Source organism: Cinclus cinclus, chromosome 19 (assembly GCF_963662255.1).
Source record: "Cinclus cinclus chromosome 19, bCinCin1.1, whole genome shotgun sequence".
NCBI classification, from domain to species: Eukaryota; Metazoa; Chordata; class Aves; order Passeriformes; family Cinclidae; genus Cinclus; species Cinclus cinclus.
Genome location: NC_085064.1, coordinates 4,977,304 through 4,996,132, shown reverse-complemented (window position 1 = coordinate 4,996,132; position 18,829 = coordinate 4,977,304). Strand labels below are relative to the sequence as shown.

The 18,829-nt window shown below is 49.7% G+C and overlaps 2 protein-coding genes across 3 annotated transcripts in view; one reads left to right on the top strand and one right to left on the bottom strand.

Annotated features, from left to right (window-relative positions):
* ABL1 (ABL proto-oncogene 1, non-receptor tyrosine kinase) overlaps positions 1 to 10,451 on the top strand; it is a 75,685-nt gene extending 65,234 nt beyond the window's left edge. For both annotated transcript variants that reach the window (XM_062505416.1, XM_062505417.1), the window contains exons 6-11: positions 255 to 432; positions 2,590 to 2,774; positions 4,862 to 5,014; positions 5,657 to 5,746; positions 6,103 to 6,267; positions 8,602 to 10,451. In XM_062505416.1, coding sequence (XP_062361400.1) covers positions 255 to 432; positions 2,590 to 2,774; positions 4,862 to 5,014; positions 5,657 to 5,746; positions 6,103 to 6,267; positions 8,602 to 10,301 — 2,471 coding nt within the window. In that variant the 3' untranslated portion in view covers positions 10,302 to 10,451. The remainder of the gene's footprint in view (positions 1 to 254; positions 433 to 2,589; positions 2,775 to 4,861; positions 5,015 to 5,656; positions 5,747 to 6,102; positions 6,268 to 8,601) is intronic.
* Positions 10,452 to 17,087: 6,636 nt separating this feature from the next.
* Positions 17,088 to 17,474, bottom strand: QRFP (pyroglutamylated RFamide peptide). The gene has a single exon (XM_062505910.1). The coding sequence runs from the start codon at positions 17,472 to 17,474 to the stop codon at positions 17,088 to 17,090; it is 387 nt and encodes a 128-aa protein (XP_062361894.1).
* Positions 17,475 to 18,829: the final 1,355 nt, after the last annotated feature.

Genomic DNA, 18,829 nt, shown 5'->3' with positions numbered 1-18,829 from the left:
CTTATTGTCTGGAAAAATTCACAATTTGTACCACTAATACATGATTTTTAATGATCTCGTCTCCCTAATGTTTAATTTGCCAGAGCCTGAAGCAGAAAATTAAACCCCTCTATTAACCACTTCCAAGCAGAATCCATTCTTTGCACGAGCCCCATTTTTCTGCCTTCTGGAGGTACAAATTGCCTTTGAGGATGAAACCTGAAGATTCACTTGTATTCTCCAACATTCATTGTCAACTTTATGTTGTTCCCCAGGGGTGTGCACACGAGAACCTCCTTTCTACATCATCACAGAGTTCATGACCTATGGGAACCTGCTGGATTACCTGCGGGAGTGTAACAGGCAGGAGGTGAATGCTGTGGTGCTGCTGTACATGGCAACTCAGATCTCCTCAGCCATGGAGTACCTGGAGAAGAAAAACTTCATCCACAGGTGGGAAGGACAGTGAGCACCCTTGAATGTTGAGCACAAGAACAATCCTTGATGGATTTCCCTCCCTTTCAGGCTATCACAGCATTGATTGGTGTCATATATTTAACACACCGGTGCAAGTCTGGCACAGTCTATTAACCTGTCCAAAGGATGGGTTTTCTCTCAACTCTTTTCTCTTGACTTTGAAGTAGATGCAGGTGAAAGACACATCAGTACTTATATATTTTGGGAAAGGCCTGAAATGTGAATTTAAGCCCAAAGTAATGGACTTTTAACGGACCACATAAGCCACTTCCTTGTTTCTACCAGCCTTTCAAACCAGCTGCAGTTGGTGATGCTGGATGTGTGCAGGTCCCCACAGCAGAATCGCCCTCCGAGCACCGCCTCAGCTCCTGCTCTTTCTTGTTTGCTTCACTTTGTTTTCCACTGCAGGAATTGTTCCATGCTATTGTCCAGATTGTGTATTCACTTTAATAAGCATCTCTGCTGTCTTAAAAGTCTCAGGGACTCTGACCTTTAAAGTGTGCTGCAATTATGGCTGGAGCTTTGCGTTCCTCGTCTGCAGAAATGGGCTCCTGGCAATGTAATGACACATCCTGTGCCAGGGCTCGAGAGTGGCTGAGCTTTGTACAAGATGCTCTCGGTGTCGTAGCCTGACCTTTCCTGCCCAATTAACTGGAATGTGGAATTAGCACGTGTTTTTTTCATAGACACAAATATGAAGATGATGTGTATAGTTCTAGGTGCTCTTCTAAGCTGTGAGTTGCCTTTGCTGCTTGAAAGACCTGGTTAAATGCTGCTATCAGTCAATAAATTGAACAGTGATTCTGCCAATTAAAATTTCCAGCCTTTGATTTGCTCTGTTGAAAGGATTTTGTCGCTTCAGCCCAGAGGAAGTAAACTTTAAAAACTCCTTTGTGTGAATCTCATTTGCCTTCTCTGCCATTCATTTCATTTCCTCTTACTTCCGATGACCCATTTATCTAAAATAAATAGTAGCATTTTTCCTTATCAGCCACCCCCTTAACCACCTACCCAATTATTTGAAGAGTGTTGTCACAATTCACATCCATGGATTCAAATGCAGTGCTCTGACCTCATTTAATGAATCAGGAAGGAGGAGGAATTTGATTATGGAGAGGAGCTTTTATTTAGATACACATTGTAGTAATCAACATTGATAAGAAGGTACATTCAAAAACACTGTGAAATTTAAATGGGCATCTAGTAAGATGTACTTTTTTCTGTTTTTTAATTTATTCTGATTGAGCAGAACAAGCAACAGAAACAGCAGTGTCTGCCTCATATCTAAAGATCTCACCCGAGCTTCCTGGTGCAATCAATTTTTAGTTCAATGTGACATAATCTGGAAAAGTGTTTTTAACAAAACCTAATATTAGGAGAAATGTGCTTCTGTGCTTTACATTTTTTATCCTCCTGAAGTGTTTCCAAGGATGCCAACAGCACATACAAGCCAGGGAAAGTGGCAAATGTAGAGTGCACATCTCTCACCTGCCAGGGTGGGACCAGTGGTGGAAAAAAATGTGGGGAAAAAGTTAAATCTGCTTGTTGCCCAGTCCTTTGAAAATGCCAGCACAGAGGCTCCAGCAGGTTCGCAAAGGCCAAGTGCTGGTTGTGAGCACATTGTGTTGTAAAAAGTGGTACACCTGGGAGGAGGCAGAGCAGGGCTGGGAGCTCATCCTGGTGCTTAAGCAAGGACTGGAAAGGGCGCTCTGGAGAGTGACTGGTGTTGGCTGGGGTGACTGAAGCACTACAGAGGTGGGCAAGAAGTGAGGAATAGAAACTCACTTTATTCAGTGCTCATCCCCAGCTATTGATAACTTGAGCGCTGACATTTCTTTGAAATATTTTTATCCTGAGGGTGGCAGCTTTTATTGAAAGTGAGGGGGCTTCTTGAAGCTCTCACTTTAAATTAGAAGAAAAAAAAAAAAAGTTGGGATGGCAGTCTTACAGAGATGGAATGGAAAATAACTCTCCCTCTTGTGTGTGTGCATGTAACTCCAGAATTTCTGTGTAATACTTGGATCAAAATAATCACACAGGCCCAGGTTTCTTCAGGAACAGCAGGCTTCCTTGCTATCACTAAAAGTGAGATGCTAAGGACTTCTCATTGCCTATTTTTGCTCTTCTTTTTAGGGACCTTGCTGCCAGGAACTGCCTTGTAGGGGAGAACCACTTGGTGAAGGTGGCAGACTTTGGCCTGAGCAGGTTAATGACAGGTGACACCTACACAGCCCACGCTGGAGCAAAATTCCCCATCAAGTGGACTGCACCAGAAAGCCTGGCCTACAACAAGTTCTCTATTAAATCCGACGTCTGGGGTAAGAATTTGCATGGACAGATTAATGAAGATGATAGTCTTCTTTTCCAGGGCTGTGAAATGAGGCTGCTGTGGAACATTTCAGGAGGGAGCAGCAGGTTCCCTGGTTTGAGCCACGTTGTTCTGTGGGCTCGTCAGAGTGTAGGAATTAATCTCTGCTTGGGCAGTCTCAGAGCAGAGCACAGAGAATGCTCACCTGATTTTATATATTTGAGTTGTTGGCAAATAAGAAAAGATACTGTAGTGTTTATAGAATTGTCAGAAATGGGGCTGAAGGGCACCAGTGCTACTGCCTTGGTGGAGTTCTGGCACAGGACTAATTGATAGATTATTATATAGCCAAAAACTTTCTAACTACTTCAAGGAGTAAAGAATCTGGTTCATTTTATGTTAAAAAAATAATTATGTGTGTATCTGTCTAGTGATAGCTCCAAGCTTGTCTTTCTGCATTTTAAAAGAATAATCTTTGGAATGAGATGAGGAGAAGCAGAGGGAAAATTTGATGACAAATGGTTATTGAAGAGCCTTGAAGTGCTGGTGATAAGGGTAGGCTTAGCTAAATGGAGCTGTATTGTATCAAATCTGACCACAGAAAATCTCATTGTACTTTTATCAGCCTTTCTTTGGGTTTTATATCCCTGCCATAGCTGTTGGTCAAATTCTCAAAAGTGCCCAGTGGCATGAGATAGAAGTTTGTGGAATATGGTCCCAAAAGCACTTGGAAAATGATATCCTGAGCACCAACAGACAGTAGTGAAGCAGAGATGAAGTTTTCTGCAGTTTGGGAGAAAATGTACAGAGAAGGGTTTTATGTTGAAAAAAACTTTTAGGTAGATGGCTGATGTAAAATGTTTTGTAGATGGAGGAGGAAAAGCCAGAACAGCCTCCCAAGGAGTGTGTGATTGCTCACCAAGGTGTTTGTGCTGCTTTGGGTTTCCATGTGGTGGTGGCCACTGAGTATCTGCCACAGTCTTAGGATGTTGCTGTACTGCTGTGGTAGCTGCAGGATCCCTGGTGCTTTTCAATAGCAGAGCACTTGGGGAAGGAAGGATCCCACAGGAATATGGGATACCTTTACTTAGGGTTAATGTAACCTCAGGAAGCAGAGTTGAGGCAGTGGACTTTGGGATCTCATCTGAGATCAGCTGTCCCCAGAGGCCAGGGCTGCTGCTGGGCACGCCAGGGTTTAGATGTTTTCACCTCACTGCCTCAAGACAGCAATCAAAGAAAATTGTGCACAGAAATGTCTAATGTAAATTGCCCTTGGTGGCGTTGCCATGTAATGTGATGTGATTTCCTTACTTATGCAGAATTGTAATCGCTTTCTCTTCAGGTTAAGAACAGAATAGGGTGACTGAACTAATTACATGCAGGTTGTTGAACTGGTGTTGGTTTTATTCTGTGTGCCTGACTCCTGGGTTAGCTGCCTGACCCCACTGCTGACCTGCATCCCCACTGACTGCTGCCACTTGAATGCCTGTTCCAAGACCCTTTTTGTACCCTCCCTTTTCCTATTCATCTTTCCCTGGGACAAAAATGTCTCATCCTCACCGTATCTTGTTGGTAGCAACTGCTGAAACTTTCCTGTCACTGCTGCCTCCCAGATTCCCCTTCCAGATCACACTGCAGCTAAACAAGGGCACCCCAAAAACACTGAGCTATTAAAATGTGCGAGTCCTCCAGGGAGAGGTTGCAAATGAGAGGAGCTGCCACACTGAGAGAGCGACTGCAGTGCAGCAGTGAAGCGGTTTCAGCTAATCCACTGTGAAGTCTCTTAATTGTGCCTCTAATAGGACTTGAAGGATCTCAAGGCGTTCAGGTTTGAGACAACTGATACATTGAAAATTAGTCTAATTCTACCCTGTCATATCGCAGGAGACTTGTCTGTGCTGACGGAGAGGCTTGTTACGCTTCTTTAACATTTAAGCTGCTGCTGAGCATGGGATCTGAACCACCCAGGGCTGGTCTAAGTGTGCAGCACTATTTAGTGACTACTCCCACTAAACAGCCTCTCAAATTCAAGATGAAAACAAAGCTTATTGATTTTTTTTTCCTCCCTTTTTTTTTCCCTCTTGTTCTCTACTGCAGCCTTTGGTGTTCTGCTGTGGGAAATTGCTACCTACGGTATGTCCCCTTACCCTGGGATTGACCTGTCTCAAGTCTATGAGCTGTTGGAGAAGGACTATCGTATGGAGCGTCCTGAAGGCTGTCCTGAGAAAGTTTATGAGCTCATGAGAGCATGTAAGTGTTTCTTAGCCCTGTAGATGCTGCATTTTAGCTTTGCAAGGGTGCAATAAAAGTGTAGGGGTCAGGCTATGTACCACAAGGCACGAGAATCCCTTGCCAGTTGCAGGGAAGGTGCAATGCCGTGTGGAAGTGTTTGGGTACAGCTGCTGCTTTCTCTAGAGGATGAACATGTTGTGAAACCAGCTGTTCATCTCTACTGGGAGCCTACAGGCCCAGAGAAGAGATTTGTTGTGGACCTCAATGCTTCCTTTGTCTTCTTTTTCCTGACAACTTAAAGAAAAGCTTATGCTCCAAGGATGAAGTAGGAGCTTCATTTGGCTTCTTGCAGGACTGACTGTGACTCTTCACTGTGGCCTTTTGGTACGTGACTCAGTGCCCTGCACTTTTCCCCAGCAGTGCTCGGCACCTACTGTCACACACTGACACCAAAACCTGATTTAGGGAGTGTTGGGTGTCTGCAGCTGTCACTGAACCAAAGTGGTTGCAGGCACTCAGCACCCTGTAAATCAGATTTTCATGTCAGTGTTTTATCTCAGTGTATTGGAAGGGAACTGTGATTTCTGGCCCCTCCTGGTGCAGGGTACTCACTGTTTGCTGCTGAAGGGAAGTTTTGAATGGTGGTGTGCTTTTTTTCAGGCTGGCAGTGGAGTCCTTCTGATAGACCATCCTTTGCTGAGATCCATCAGGCCTTTGAAACGATGTTTCAGGAATCCAGCATCTCAGATGGTAGGTCTGGGTCCCTGTCGGACCAGCAATTCCAGGGCTGAGGAAAGGGCTGACAGCATCCTTAACTCTGTCTGTTATAGACTGTTTTGCAGTGAAACTCAGTCCTGTGTGTGTATTAGACATTATACTACCTGGTGTAAATGATGTAGAAAGCAGTTACTTGTTTACATGTGGGTATTTTTTTTCTGGGCGAACATCTCATTTTAAAGGGCCAAATGGCTGAACAACCCCAAGGAACCCCTGTTTTGTGTTGTTTGCTTTTCTTTTGTGCTGTTAATTCCAAGCAGAGCAATAGTTTCCAATAGTTTCTTGTCTTCAGTTGATTGCAGTGATTGCTTTTCTTCTTTGCATTGCAGAGGTGGAGAAGGAATTGGGAAAGAAGGGCATGAGGAGTGTAGTGAGCAATTTCCTCCAAGCCCCAGAGTTGCCAACCAAAACGCGAACATCGAGGAGAACTGCCGAAAGCAAAGATGCCAACGAGGGCTTGGAGACTGCACATGCTCGAGGCCAGGGGGAATGTGGTAGGTTTTAATTAAAGTCATTATTCCTTCAGGAAATACAGGGGGAAACAAAATGCACATCTAGCTCCAGGCCCTCACGTAGGCAGAGCTGTGTCTAATAACAGGTGCCATCTCTCTGTACCAGTGCTGTGTTTCTGGGTGACAGGCTGCTGAGTTTGCTGTCCTGGGTCCAGAACTCCTTTTATTAGTTTTTGCGAAGGTAGGTTGTTAATTCTGGAGCCAGATACACACAGCAGCTGGGAGTGTGAATCCTTAACTGGCTGAGGGACTGGTGATCTCCCTGCTGTTGCTTAGAGAAGCCCTTGGAGTTCTTTTAACTTAATGGCTGTTGCCTGCAGCTCCCTAAAGACCAGAGCCTGAGCACAGAGCTCTCTGATCATATCCTCTTCCCATTCCCTGGCAGGAGCTATCAGTGGGATCTCCCACTGCATCTGAGTGCTGGGTAATCTGCTGTGTTCAAGCCACTTTACACAACCACACTGCATAATTTAAAGCAGGGTGATAGCTTGGGTTTAGCAAACCCCATAAGGGAGGTTTCTTCACTGTTCCATCTTACCAGATTTGTGCTTTCAGCACAGAAGGGTATTACCCTTGGCAGGCACCAAATATCGTTTCACTGAGGGACAAAGAGGTATTTACAGACTCTTCCATAAAATTAAACTTCCAATCAGTTTTTTTTCAGCACTTACCTTCCATTCGAAGGTAATAAAAGCAGTGGTAAAAGGCTGAATGAGTACAGGAGATTTGTATCTAGCTCTTTGTTTGAAAAACAACAAAATAAAATTAAATGCTGTGGGGTTTTTTTCCAGCTCCTGTTGAGGCTACCTCTTCTGACCCTTCTTATGACTGACCTCTTTTGTGTAATGTCAGATTCACCCAGTAGTACGTGTTTCAGTAACCAGTGTTCATCTAGGCAGAGGAGGGGGAAAAAGAGGGGATTTAAAATGTTGGGAGAAGAAAGTATCAGTGACTCAAGAAGGAAAGTTATTTACCATATATAGGAAATATAATTGCCTATTATTACAAGCTTTTGAAGTTAAAATAATTTCATTTAAATACTTGAGAGCTTTGAGAAATTCAAGTACAGCAGGCATAATATGATTTTAACATTATGCTGGGAATCATTTCATTCTTTACTGTGGAAGAAATTTTTTCACAATAAAGTTTTATTGCAGTTTCCCTTCCAATTGTCGATGTTTCCATGGCAAGTCCAGCAGCTGGAACTTGATCCTCAGTGCTAGCTGCTGGTTTTCTCTGGATTTCTAAACCTCTCCTGTGTCAGTAAGGCCATGGTCTTCTGGCTGTCCAGGTCCCCCTGAGTCCTGTAATGGTGTAACTGCAGTGTTCCTGTGCAAACATGCTGTCCTCTCAAAGTACGCAAATGGTTTTTTTCCGAATTGTCTCTCCTCCACCAAAATCCATTCCTCAGCCAAAATCCTACCCATAGTATGATGATCACCAATTTGTGACTAAGAAGCAGCCTTCCTTATGACTCTGCTTCATCTCCCTTCTTGCTGCCTAGTCAAGCTGTAAATGTATATGCTGCCCTGCAGGCATTCCTCCTTTGGATTAGAATGCCACTGGAGTGCCTGGCCTGGGAACGAACCCCTCTGTCAGTCAAACACAGAGACCTTCAGGACTCTGTATGAATTTATTATAAACCATTATTCATCTTTAAGTACTGCTTGTAAGTGGAGAGAGGGTCACCCCATTGCTTCCCTCTGCAGCAGCGCTGCTGAAGGAGTCTGGCACTGCCCCTTTTCTCTGATACTGTACAAAGCTGAACATCTTCACAGTGGTACGACCTGCAGTGTCATGTATAGATCTCAATTTCTCTTCATGAAACAATTACTTTCATTCCCCACAAAGGATGATATCAGGAAAATGAATGAGGAGCCTGGGGATGGAGGTGGGTTACAGTGGTGCCTTATTAATTCAGAGGGTCAGCGATTCAAAAGAGAGCAATAGCTCAGGGACTAAAGCAAAGGCTTCTTCATATTTATCTTCTTCACAGTGTGAAGTCTAGACAAGTCTCCAGATGTGAGAAGGGGGATCTGAACACAAACATGTAGTGTTTGTATGTCACTCTTCCAGTCAGAAACCCACAGGGAAAGTAGTTTGGCAGCCAGCTCAGGAATGAATGGATGCAGGATTATAGACCACATTCAGTCCAGGCTTGAGTGTGGCTGCACGTAATTTATTTCCGCTCTGAAGTTGTGTCTGTTTAGACACAACTGCACCTTTTGGAGGTGCTGCACTGGTTTGATCCTGTAAGAAAATGAGTTATTCTGACTCTTTGAGCACTGCTCAGAAAACTTTCCTTTTCCCTTACAGATGCCCTGGATCATGAACCTGCTGTTTCTCCCTTGCTCCCACGGAAGGAGAGGGTGGCTCTAGAGAGCAGTTTGAATGAAGATGAGCGTCTGCTTCCAAAAGACAAAAAGCACAACCTCTTCAGTGCCCTGATCAAGAAGAAGAAGAAAACTGCCCCTACCCCTCCGAAACGGAGCAGCTCCTTCAGGGAGATGGACGGGCACTCGGAGCGCAGGGCGGGCGCGGAGGAGGAGTGCAGGGATGCTGGCAATGGAACTTTCATCGCCCCCCCTGCAGACACAGCTGACCCCTCCAAGTTCCAGAGCCCAAGCAATGGGGCTGGTGTCACCAACGGGGTTGTGACTGGGAACTCTGGGTTCTTATCTCCCCACTTACGGAAGAAGTCCAGCACGATGAGCAGCAGTCGAGGGGTGGCTGGTGAGGAGGAGAGCAGCTCCAACTCCAGCAAGCGCTTCTTGAGGTCCTGCTCAGCCTCCTGTGTGCCCCACGGAACGAAGGATACGGAGTGGAAATCCGTGACTCTGCCTCGGGATTTGCAGTCCACGGGACGCCAGTTTGATTCCTCCACTTTTGGGGGGCACAAAAGTGAGAAGCCAGCACTGCCTCGGAAGAGGGCGAATGAGGCCAAGGCTGACGTGGCTGTCAGGGGAACAGTGACCCCTCCTCCACGGCTGCTTAAGAAGAATGAAGAGACTGCTGATGATGTGTTCAAAGATGCAGAGTCGAGCCCTGGTTCCAGCCCTCCCACCCTGACGCCAAAACTTGGCCGTAGGCAGCCTGCTGCCCCTCCTTCCTCCAGTGGGCTCCACAAGGATGATGGAGTCAAATCCAGTGCCTTAGGTACCACTGTGATGGTGGACCAAGGTTCTGCTGCCAAACCCAACCCTGCTGGGTTTGTGGGGGCCAGCAAAGCTTCCTCTGAGGAGCCACGCCTGAGGAGGCTCAAGCAGACCTCGGAGTCGGTAGGGAAGGACAAAGGGAAGTTATCGAAGCTGAAACCAGCCCCTCCACTCCCACTGTCTTCATCCTCCATTGCCAAGCCTGGGAAGGTTTCTCACAGTCCCAGCCATGAAGCAGCAGCAGATGTGGTGTCTGGGCCGAAATCCAAACAGTTGACTCAGGTTGGAGAGGCTGCAGGCAGTGATGCTGTCAAGCCAAACCAGTCAGGAGAAGGTGTGAAAAAGCTGGGGATCCCCTCTGTACCAAAGCCACAGTCCTCTACAAAGCTGCTGCTGAGCACAGCAACCCCAGCTGCCTCTTCCTCATCCGTACCCTCCGCCCCAGGCGGGGACCAGACATCATCCACAGCCTTCATCCCCCTCATATCCACCAGGGTCTCGCTGCGGAAGACCCGGCAGCCCCCGGAGAGGATTGCCAGTGGCACCATCACCAAAGGGGTGGTGTTGGAAAGCACCGAGGCTCTACGGCTCGCCATCAGCAAGAACTCTGAGCAAATGGCCAGCCACAGCGCCGTCCTGGAGGCTGGCAAGAACCTCTACACCTTCTGCGTGAGCTACGTGGACTCCATTCAGCAGATGAGGAACAAATTTGCCTTTCGGGAGGCCATCAATAAGCTGGAGAACAACCTCCGGGAGCTTCAGATCTGCCCGGCGACCGCCGGCAGCGGCCCCGCGGCCACCCAGGACTTCAGCAAACTGCTCAGCTCGGTGAAAGAAATCAGCGACATTGTTCAGAGGTAGCAAGAAACCAGGTTGAAAAACAAAACGAGTGAATCATTCAATCACAATGGGCCAAAGCCAGCTGTGGAGAGAGTAAGGTGTGGACTGACAAGGGAGCGGGGCGTTCAGGTTAGGGCTGTGCCAAGGACGCAGACTGGGAATGGACGCCCCAGCCCCGAAGGGCAGGGCTGTGTTCAGGAGGCACTCCCCACCCTCTGAACTCAGATTCCCTGTGTTTCATATTCTTGTAATCGTCTTATCTGTGGAGTTCTTGCCTTGTGGACTACAAGTCTAAATGCTGATGTCACACCATGCCTTTTTATTAATATTTTATTGTTCTGGGCAGACCATTAGGACTGAAGCCAGACTGGTGGACACTGAGATGCCATCCTCCTCAGGAGGACTTTGTACCATTTTTGTCCTCTCCCTCTGCCCCTCTGTACATGAGGATGATTGTCTGGATAGCAATATACCCACTGCATTTCTTGGGAGAGTTTGCCCAGTACATGGTCCTGGCCCAAGTCTGACATTTGCCTGACACTAATGCAACAGATTTGGTGCATGGGAGGGAAGGGGGAAAAATTATTAATGTAAGGTTTTTTTAATGACAGAATGCTACAAGTGATGGTTGCCCAAATTCTTGCTCTGATTCTACCTGCTACCCTTCGTTTCTGTGTTTTCAGTAGTTTCTCAGTGTTGCTGAGCTCCAGTGATTTGCCTGGGCTCACAGTGTTGGAGGCAGCACCCACTGATGTCACAGCCCAGGAGCCTGTTTGTGGATCTCCCTGGCAGCAGAGCAGGCCTGGAGAAGGTCTGGAGGAGGATGTGCTGTGGTGATGTCTGACACTAATTGGGCTGGTGTTTGGGGTGGTTGTCACAGAGTTTGGGCAGCTGGGAGGATGGCAGTGGGAAGGCATGGCTCAGGGTGAGTTCTGAGACACTGCTGTGCCTCCAGCAGCTGTTCTGGCTGAGCTTGCACATCACAGTGGGTGAGAGCTGCTGTGTCTCCAGTCGAATTTCCAGCTTTTTGTTTTGTGAAGGGAGATGGAGCCTGGCCCCTGCCCTCCTGTAGAGCCCTGTGCTTTGAGTGGTGCCTGCATTGCTCTGTGCCACTGGAACCCCCTGGGAGGAGCTCCAGTGCCAGTTCTCTGGGGTTAAAAACATTCCTACCTTCATGCCAGCGTGGTTCCATCCAGCATCAAACAAGGATCTGTGGAGACTGCAAACACTTCTCTGGGGTTCATCTCCCGAGGAAACTGCCACAACATGCTGACAGCAAGACTCCTGGCCTTCCTTGCCAGGAAAGTCCTGTGACCTTCCCAATTAATGCTGGGAACTAACTGTGACTCCTGACAGTAGTGAAAGAACAAGGTTTAGGGCTATTAACAGTGCAATTTAACTCCTCTTAACAGTTCCAAACATGAGAAAAACACATTTCCCATTTTCTGTTCCCCTGTAACTTGTGACCCCTCTAGTGTATCTTAAACACTAATTGCCTTCAATTGTATTTTATGCTGTTCTCTTTGGGACTGTTTGTTTTGTATCTGATTTCTAGTAGTTCACTCGTGTGTGTTCATGCCACTTCTCACCCTCACAAACAGCCATGACTTAACACATGACAAATGTTCAAAAGAAAATACACACTTCTGCCACAGGCTGCCTTTAAAAATGTAAGAAAAAACCCAACCCTTGAATTGTCTCTTTCCTGGAGGTACTGTTTTTACTTTGATAACATATTGTGCCACTATATTATACATTTGTATCTTGTTATTACACACTTTTGTAGACTTGTCTTTTTTACAGTGTGTAAATAGCTCTGTCCTTCATCTCTGTGATACTTAAGGGGGTCGTTTCCCCTTTAATTTAGTCCAGTACAGATTGTTTCTGTACATGACTTTCAATTCTTCTCTTTCCATTTTTTAAATTTGTTTTTTTATTCCAGTCTCTCTTGCGTAGTATATTTAAAAATAAATCAATGTTGAGGAAAACTTGTGTTTGTCTGTTGGTGAGGCTTTTCCAACCCATTTGACTTCCCTTAGACTCCTCATCCAAAAGCGGGAGTTCCCTGTTTGGGTTCACTGTGACCCTTCAGCACAGGGGGATGGTCAGAGGCAGGCAGCAGCCCTTTCCCATGTTCCTTTGATCTGGCTCTGAGAAGTCAGGAGAGAAAAGAGATGCACAGAGTAAGACTGTGTCATCACCTCTTCTGAATCAAAGACTTTGCTGTTGCCTTCAAGGAGATTTGTATCAGAGATTTGACTAAATTTTTCCTCTGTTAATGGTTTGTATTCTGTAATTCAGCTGCTGTTGTGTTTTCCTCTTCCTCTGCTATGAAATGACCCATGAGTTTCTCTCCTCATACAGTTCCCTCCCTCAGTTTTGGTTGCCCATTCTTATTTTCTGTTTCCCTTCAGCCTTTCTGGTAAACCTTGAGGGAGGGACGTTTCCAGGGTACTGAACAGCCTCTAAAATGAGCCACTGCTTTAATTAATGAAGATGCTAAACACTGAAAAACTAAGAGAAGGAAACAAGAGCAGGATGTGACAGTGTGTGGTGTGCCCGAGGTCCCACAGTTCCACAGTGATGTTTGAGGGTTGTAACCCAGTTCTCTGCATTTCTAATCCCCTCTGTAAGTCCCTGATGAAATCTGTTAGTCCTGGCACCAGGATCTGCTCACTCCTGGGCTGGGGGAACAAGGCTCATGGGAACCCTTGGTCTGCTGTGACAGCAACTGCGTTGGGCTGCTGCTGGTGAGGATGAAGAAGGTGAAGGAAAAGCAGGAGGATGCACTGGTGAATATAAACAAAATTAATAGCCTGCACTTGGCAAGGCACAGGCACAGCAAAGTGGTCTGCAGTGACCAACACCCTGGCAAAGGTCAGTGTCCAAACGAATATGGTGAGTAGCTGTGGGCTGAGGGAAGATGGAGAAGCTTCACCTGTCCCTAAATGCAATCACTCCTGGTGATTTCCATCTCTGCTGGCATAAGGGACCAGTCCATAGTGTGGTGGGAAGGCAGAGGCCACTGACCTGGCTGGGGAAAGCCCCCAGATCTGCAGTGTTGGGAGTGAGAGGGGATTAAAGGCTAAATTTAGCTGAGTACAGTAGGAGTTGATTTAACAGATCGATGCATTTAACAGTTTGATTGCTCCAATTTTCAAGGCTATTGAGCTTGAAAGTGAGAGTGCTCTGGGGGAAAAATAGCTGTGTTTGTGGTTTTGTTTTGGTTTTCCTGTCTTTGAAATTACAATGTTCACTCTTTTAAGTTTTCCTTTAATGTCATCTTGCTTTTTATTGAGAAGTTGCTTGTCACAAGATGTAAAATGTGGTCAGTGTTTTATGCTCACTCTTTTTCTTACAAACCCCATGTTTTTATGGTCAGGCTGGCTGGGCCAGTGGTGTTTTCAGAGGCCCCAGGATGGTAAGGGACAACCCACAGCCTCTCCTGTGGCTGACATTCATCTTTCCACAATTGAAAAGAGAGGAAAATACACCTAAGCACAGTGTCACTTCTGAGGAGAGGGTTCCTGTCATCCCCTGTGCATTTAAAAGCAGGCTGGCAGCAGAGTGGGACACTCCTTATCCAAGGGTGAGACCTGGCCTGGGTGGCTGCTGAGAATGATGCTCCTGAATCAATTCCTGGTCAGTGCTGATGCCCCTGAAGCTGTGGGTGAGGGACAGCCCTCGGTGATTTCAGTGCTGAGGCCAGGCTCAGAGCTGTGCTCCCTGGCAGTGCTGCTCAGTGCTCAATGGTAGATCCAGCTCAGCAGAAAGCTGACCTGCAAACCAGCCTGTGCTGAAGCTTTTCCCAGTAATCACCCCCTGTTGAGGCTTCTGTGTTAGTCCTACCGTCAATTCTGCTGAAAAAGGTCCCACCTGTGCTCCTGCAGCCTGCATGACCCAGTTATGACACACACAGCCTCTTCATGGGTCCCTCAGACACAATTAAACCAGGCTCTTCCTCTGCAGAGGATCCTTTGGGTTTCTGGGATTTGCTGCTCCTGTTGTGTGTGTTTGTCATGCTGCTGGTCTGCCTGGGGTGGAGGAACAGTGAGGGGCAGCCTGTGGGAGTGCAGCAGATGAGCAGGGGAGGGCCAGGGGTTGTGCCTGGGCAGGGTAGGTCATGGAGGTGTTTCATGGAGAGTGCCAGCATTGCTCTGTGTGTAGAGGAATCCAGGGCTGTTTGATCCTGGTGGATTGGTGGGTGAGTTCCCAGCTCTCCTCCTCTCCAAGATGTTCGAGGTCTGGGTGTCCCCTCAGGAGCTGCTCCCCCATCGCGAGCAGAGGAACGGGGAAGGGGTTGTAGCTTCCTGTGGGAGCTGGGTGGGAGATGCAGTGTGCAGGGGTCGGCTTTCCAGCCCCTCAGGGGTCGTTCTTGGCATGTTTCCCCCTTCTTCTTTCCAGCCATACCCCCAGGCTACCGGCAATTATTTTCCATTCACTTTTACCTCCCTTCCCCAGCACTAATCACCAAGGAGAGGTAATCAAGAGCCTGGAATTCTGCCCCTTCCCAGGCACCCTAAGGTGCTATGGGGAGTTCAGGGATGCCATGGCCCCTCACCTGCCCCATGTCACAGCCTGGCAGGAGCCCTTTTCCTGGCAGAGGGTCAGGGGGGTGATGGCATTGCCCTGGTGGCACCAAGCTGCACATCAAGGAGCCCTGAGGCGTGGGGGCTGAGCCCAACTCTGTCCCACCCGCCAGGTAAGTGCTCCAATTTTCCGTGAGTTCTACAGAGGTTATTGCACATCAATCAAAGCCTCGTTATGTGTGAGCTTTTATGAGGCTGTTCTGAGCCTGTTCCTCTCCGGGACTTGAGTGCAGGAGCCCAGGCATCCCCGCAGCCACAGCATTGCCCAGCAGGTTTCCTTTCCCTTTCCGCAGCAGTCAATGCCACTTTCCCCTGCAATGATCCATCACAGCAAAGCCAAGGATTTACCAGCCCTCACTGACCCAGAGTTACTCCAAAACTCTTTCCCCTTCCTTCCATCCCTCCCCCCGACTCCAGCTCAGGGTAAAATTGATCAGTGCGTGTTTATTGATGGTTTGAACACTCAAAAGAAAGGGGTGGGGGGAAGTCGTTGCCATGGAAACATCGATAAAGCTCCGTCTCCGCTGTGTGATGCGAGCGCGGCGCCTGCGTCCCGATCCAAACAGGGAATTGAGAGGGATGGAGATGGGTTTGGGGGTGCCTGGGGTGGGGGCCTGCTTGGGCTCAGCCACCCCGAGTGCTGCCGGCGGTCGCTGCTGTGCTCCCCGGTGTGTGCGATGGTCAGGGATGCAGGGCAAGGAAATGCCCTTCCTCACCTTCGCAGCCATCGCCATCCTCGCGTGAGGGCCAGATCCTGGCGCTGTCCGTGTCCCTGCAAACCTGGAGTCCCTCCCGGGATGAGCCTGGTCCTTGCCTCCATCGCTCCCTGGACCTGCTGCTTCCCCACCACTGCTTTCCCCTGGGTTTCAGCTCCTCCATTCAGCCTCAGTCACTGCTGCTGCTGCTGCCAGAACGACTCACGCAGCACTGCATTAAGTGGTCTGTCTGCTTGATGGATATTACAATGCACCTCTTGCAGCCTGATTTAGGGTTTTTTTTTTTAAATCTTTTTACTCCCCCAACCAAGTCCTGCCACGGTCTCTGATTTTTGAGGGTGCAATTTAGCGCTTGCAAATCATCTCCCGGCTCATTTTTGTGCCTGCAATGAAATTTCAGCACTCACTCAGTGTGCAAGTTGCTGTTAGTGCTTGCAGCAGGTAGTTAGAGCTCTGATTGCTGGCACCTCTGGCAGGCAGAGCTAAATCTGCCCAAAAAAGGGGAAGGCAGTGGTTGGGCACTGGGGCTCTTCCTGTGCTTGCTTTTGGGGCTAATGGTTCCCAAAGCTGCACCACCAGTGACTGGAGCACCAGTGACACTGAGCACCTCTCAGTGGTCCTGGAAGGTGCAGAAGTTCTTGTTCAGTCCTTCTGCACCCAAAATTCTGCAGTAGCTACAGCTGGGATTAGGTGGTGATGAGGACAGGAAGGCAGTGGAAAGGCCAGGCTGTCAGGCAGAAGCTGGGGTGGTGTGACAAGGACATGGAAGGTCAGGCATCACTATCTCGCCCTGGTGTGGTGGGGCTGTGGCAGGACTGGTGGTGCCAGGGCAGGTTTCTGTGCTCACACCAGGGGTTGCTAAGGACAAGATTTTCTCGAACCCTGCTGTTCTACCCTGGTTTTGCAGGCAGGAGCTGCCTCGTGTAAGAGGCATCTTGACACTAAGCAGAATTTGCTGCCGGAGGGACTTTTCCTTAATAAGCAGGAGAGCAGCAACTCTGTGGAGAGCTCTGAGGGACCCTCTCCTCCCTGACGGCTGGCCCTGGACTACAGGCAGTCCCTGGGGACTATCAGCACCAGAACTATCCTGCTGCAACCCTCCTGCCTTGCTGCCTGGCCCTGCTGGCACTGCCCATCCCGATGTGCCACCCCTGCTCTGCCCGTGCCCGTGTGCCACCCCTGCTCTCTGCCAGCCCAGCAGCACTGGACACCCAGCACCAGGCCCTTTCCCTGTGCCCCAGCAAAAGCTGTGTGTGATCAGGGAAGCGATTTGGTGATTCCTCCTTAAGGCACCCTCCTCTTCTTCCGTTGCATCGGTCGGGAACAGAGAGGGGAGGTCTAGAGCAGAGCTGGGAGTGGAGCAAATGCAGCGTCCCCCCTCCCCAAGGCAACCCCAGCAGCAAAACCCCCCGATCCCCTTTTGTCCGAGCAAACCCAGGTGAGACGGAAGGGAAGGACGGGACGGGGTGACCCGCAGGAGGTGGGGAATCAAGTCCAAGCTCTCATCTCCCAAAGCGGAAGGTGAAGCCCCCTTTTTTCCTGTTGTAGCCATTGAGCTCCTCTGCCAGGTTGCCGAGGGTGCCGCTGCGCTTCTCCCCTCCCACGGGCGGCAGCTCGGGGCCCCCCCGCCCGCCCGGCCGCTGCCCGGCCCCGGCCGTGCCGTATCCCCGCAGCTCCCGGGCGATGCTCAGCAGCGCATCCAGCTCCTCGCTTCTCCTCCGCCTTGCCCCTGCCCTCCAGCCGGGACCCCGGCCCTCCGCCGCCGTTTGCCAGCCGGGACCGAGCAGAGCCCCTTCTCCCGGGTGTCCCGGCTCCCCCCGCTCGCCGGCAGGGAAGCAGGCTCCCAGGCTCAGCAGGAAAAGGCAGGACAGCGAGTAGGGTGCTCTCATCTGGGGGAAGCACAGGAAGGGGAAGGAATGTCAGTGAAGCACCGAGCATCCTCGGGCAGCGGCTGAGGCAGCAGCACGGGCTGCCCTGGGCAGTTTCCCATCCCAAACCAGCCCTGCCGCCCCTGCTGGAACCCCCCAAGCACCCACTGCTCCTTCTGCAGCCTCCACACCGGCACCCAGCACCAGCGGGGCTGTCTGAGCTCCCCCGCTGCCTACTCGAGAGCTGCTGCCCTTCACCGGCAGCGGGTCCGTGCTCACAAATCCCAGCCTTGGATCCAAATCCCAGCCTTGCAGCTGCTCCACAGCCGAGCCCTGGGCTGTGCTGGGGTGGGGGCTGAGAGCCGGACAGGGCGGGGGGCTCCGGAGCTGCCCGCTCCTCTTGGATGCACCGCGGGAGCATCAATCACCCTGATCTTCCCCACGAGAGGGTCCTGCCGCCGTGCCTGGGTGACACAGGGGCGCAGGAAGGTGCTCGGCATCCCTCTGTCTTATGGGGCTCGGGGCTGCCCTGGAAGAGGGGTCTGAGCAGAGCTGAAGGGACTGAATTTCTGAGCCTCGTGCGGTGCCACAGGCAGCGGGGTGACCTTCAGCAGCGGCAGGGCTGCTCTGCCTCCCTTCCTCCTCCCACAAAGGCTCAGAAAGAGGAAACGGGTTGTATTTTTATTATTATTATTATTATTATTATTATTATTATTATTATTATTATTAATTATCTGGGATATTGCCTTAAGAGCTGCTGCAGGTGCTGGAGGCCAGGCTGTCTGCTCCATGCTTGCCTAAGGGGGCTGTGTCTCACTCCTGCACCAGACCCAGGTATACTCAAGCCCCTGCCTGTCTTTCCCAATACCCCTCAGCCCGGAGGCTTCACTTCGGGTTCACCCCTACCTTTCTCACACCTTGTTCTGCTCTCTCCCTTTTTGCACCGCGTTGCCCATCATGGAGCCAAATTGCAGAGTCCTTACTGGGGGTGCTGGTGTGTCCCCATCTGCTTCCCACCAGCCTTTGACTCCTCCCTGGCTGTGCTGCCCATCGAGGCAGGGGCATAAAGCAGGGACGGACAGACAGACAGACACACGGCCACCAGTCACTTACCCCTGCACCTCAGTGCTACCCAGTGCTGCCACCCCTGGCACGTCTCTGTCCACCCTGTGTCCAGATGAGCAGCCAGTCCACCTTGGGCCATTAAATAGCCACGAGCGCTGATTGCCATGTCACCCCTTGGACGTGTGGCCACAGAGAGAAGAGGGTGGGATCCTCGGGGAGGGAGCTGAAGAAGGGGGATGGAGGGGACAGGGGTTGGTGGAGCTGCCACAGTGGGAACACAGCAACACCACTCATTAACGCGCCGCCTTCAT

Coding starts and splice junctions, on each gene's coding strand:
- QRFP (XM_062505910.1), bottom strand. CDS start 17,474: ATGAGAGCACCCTACTCGCTGTCCTGCCTTTTCCTGCTGAGCCTGGGA.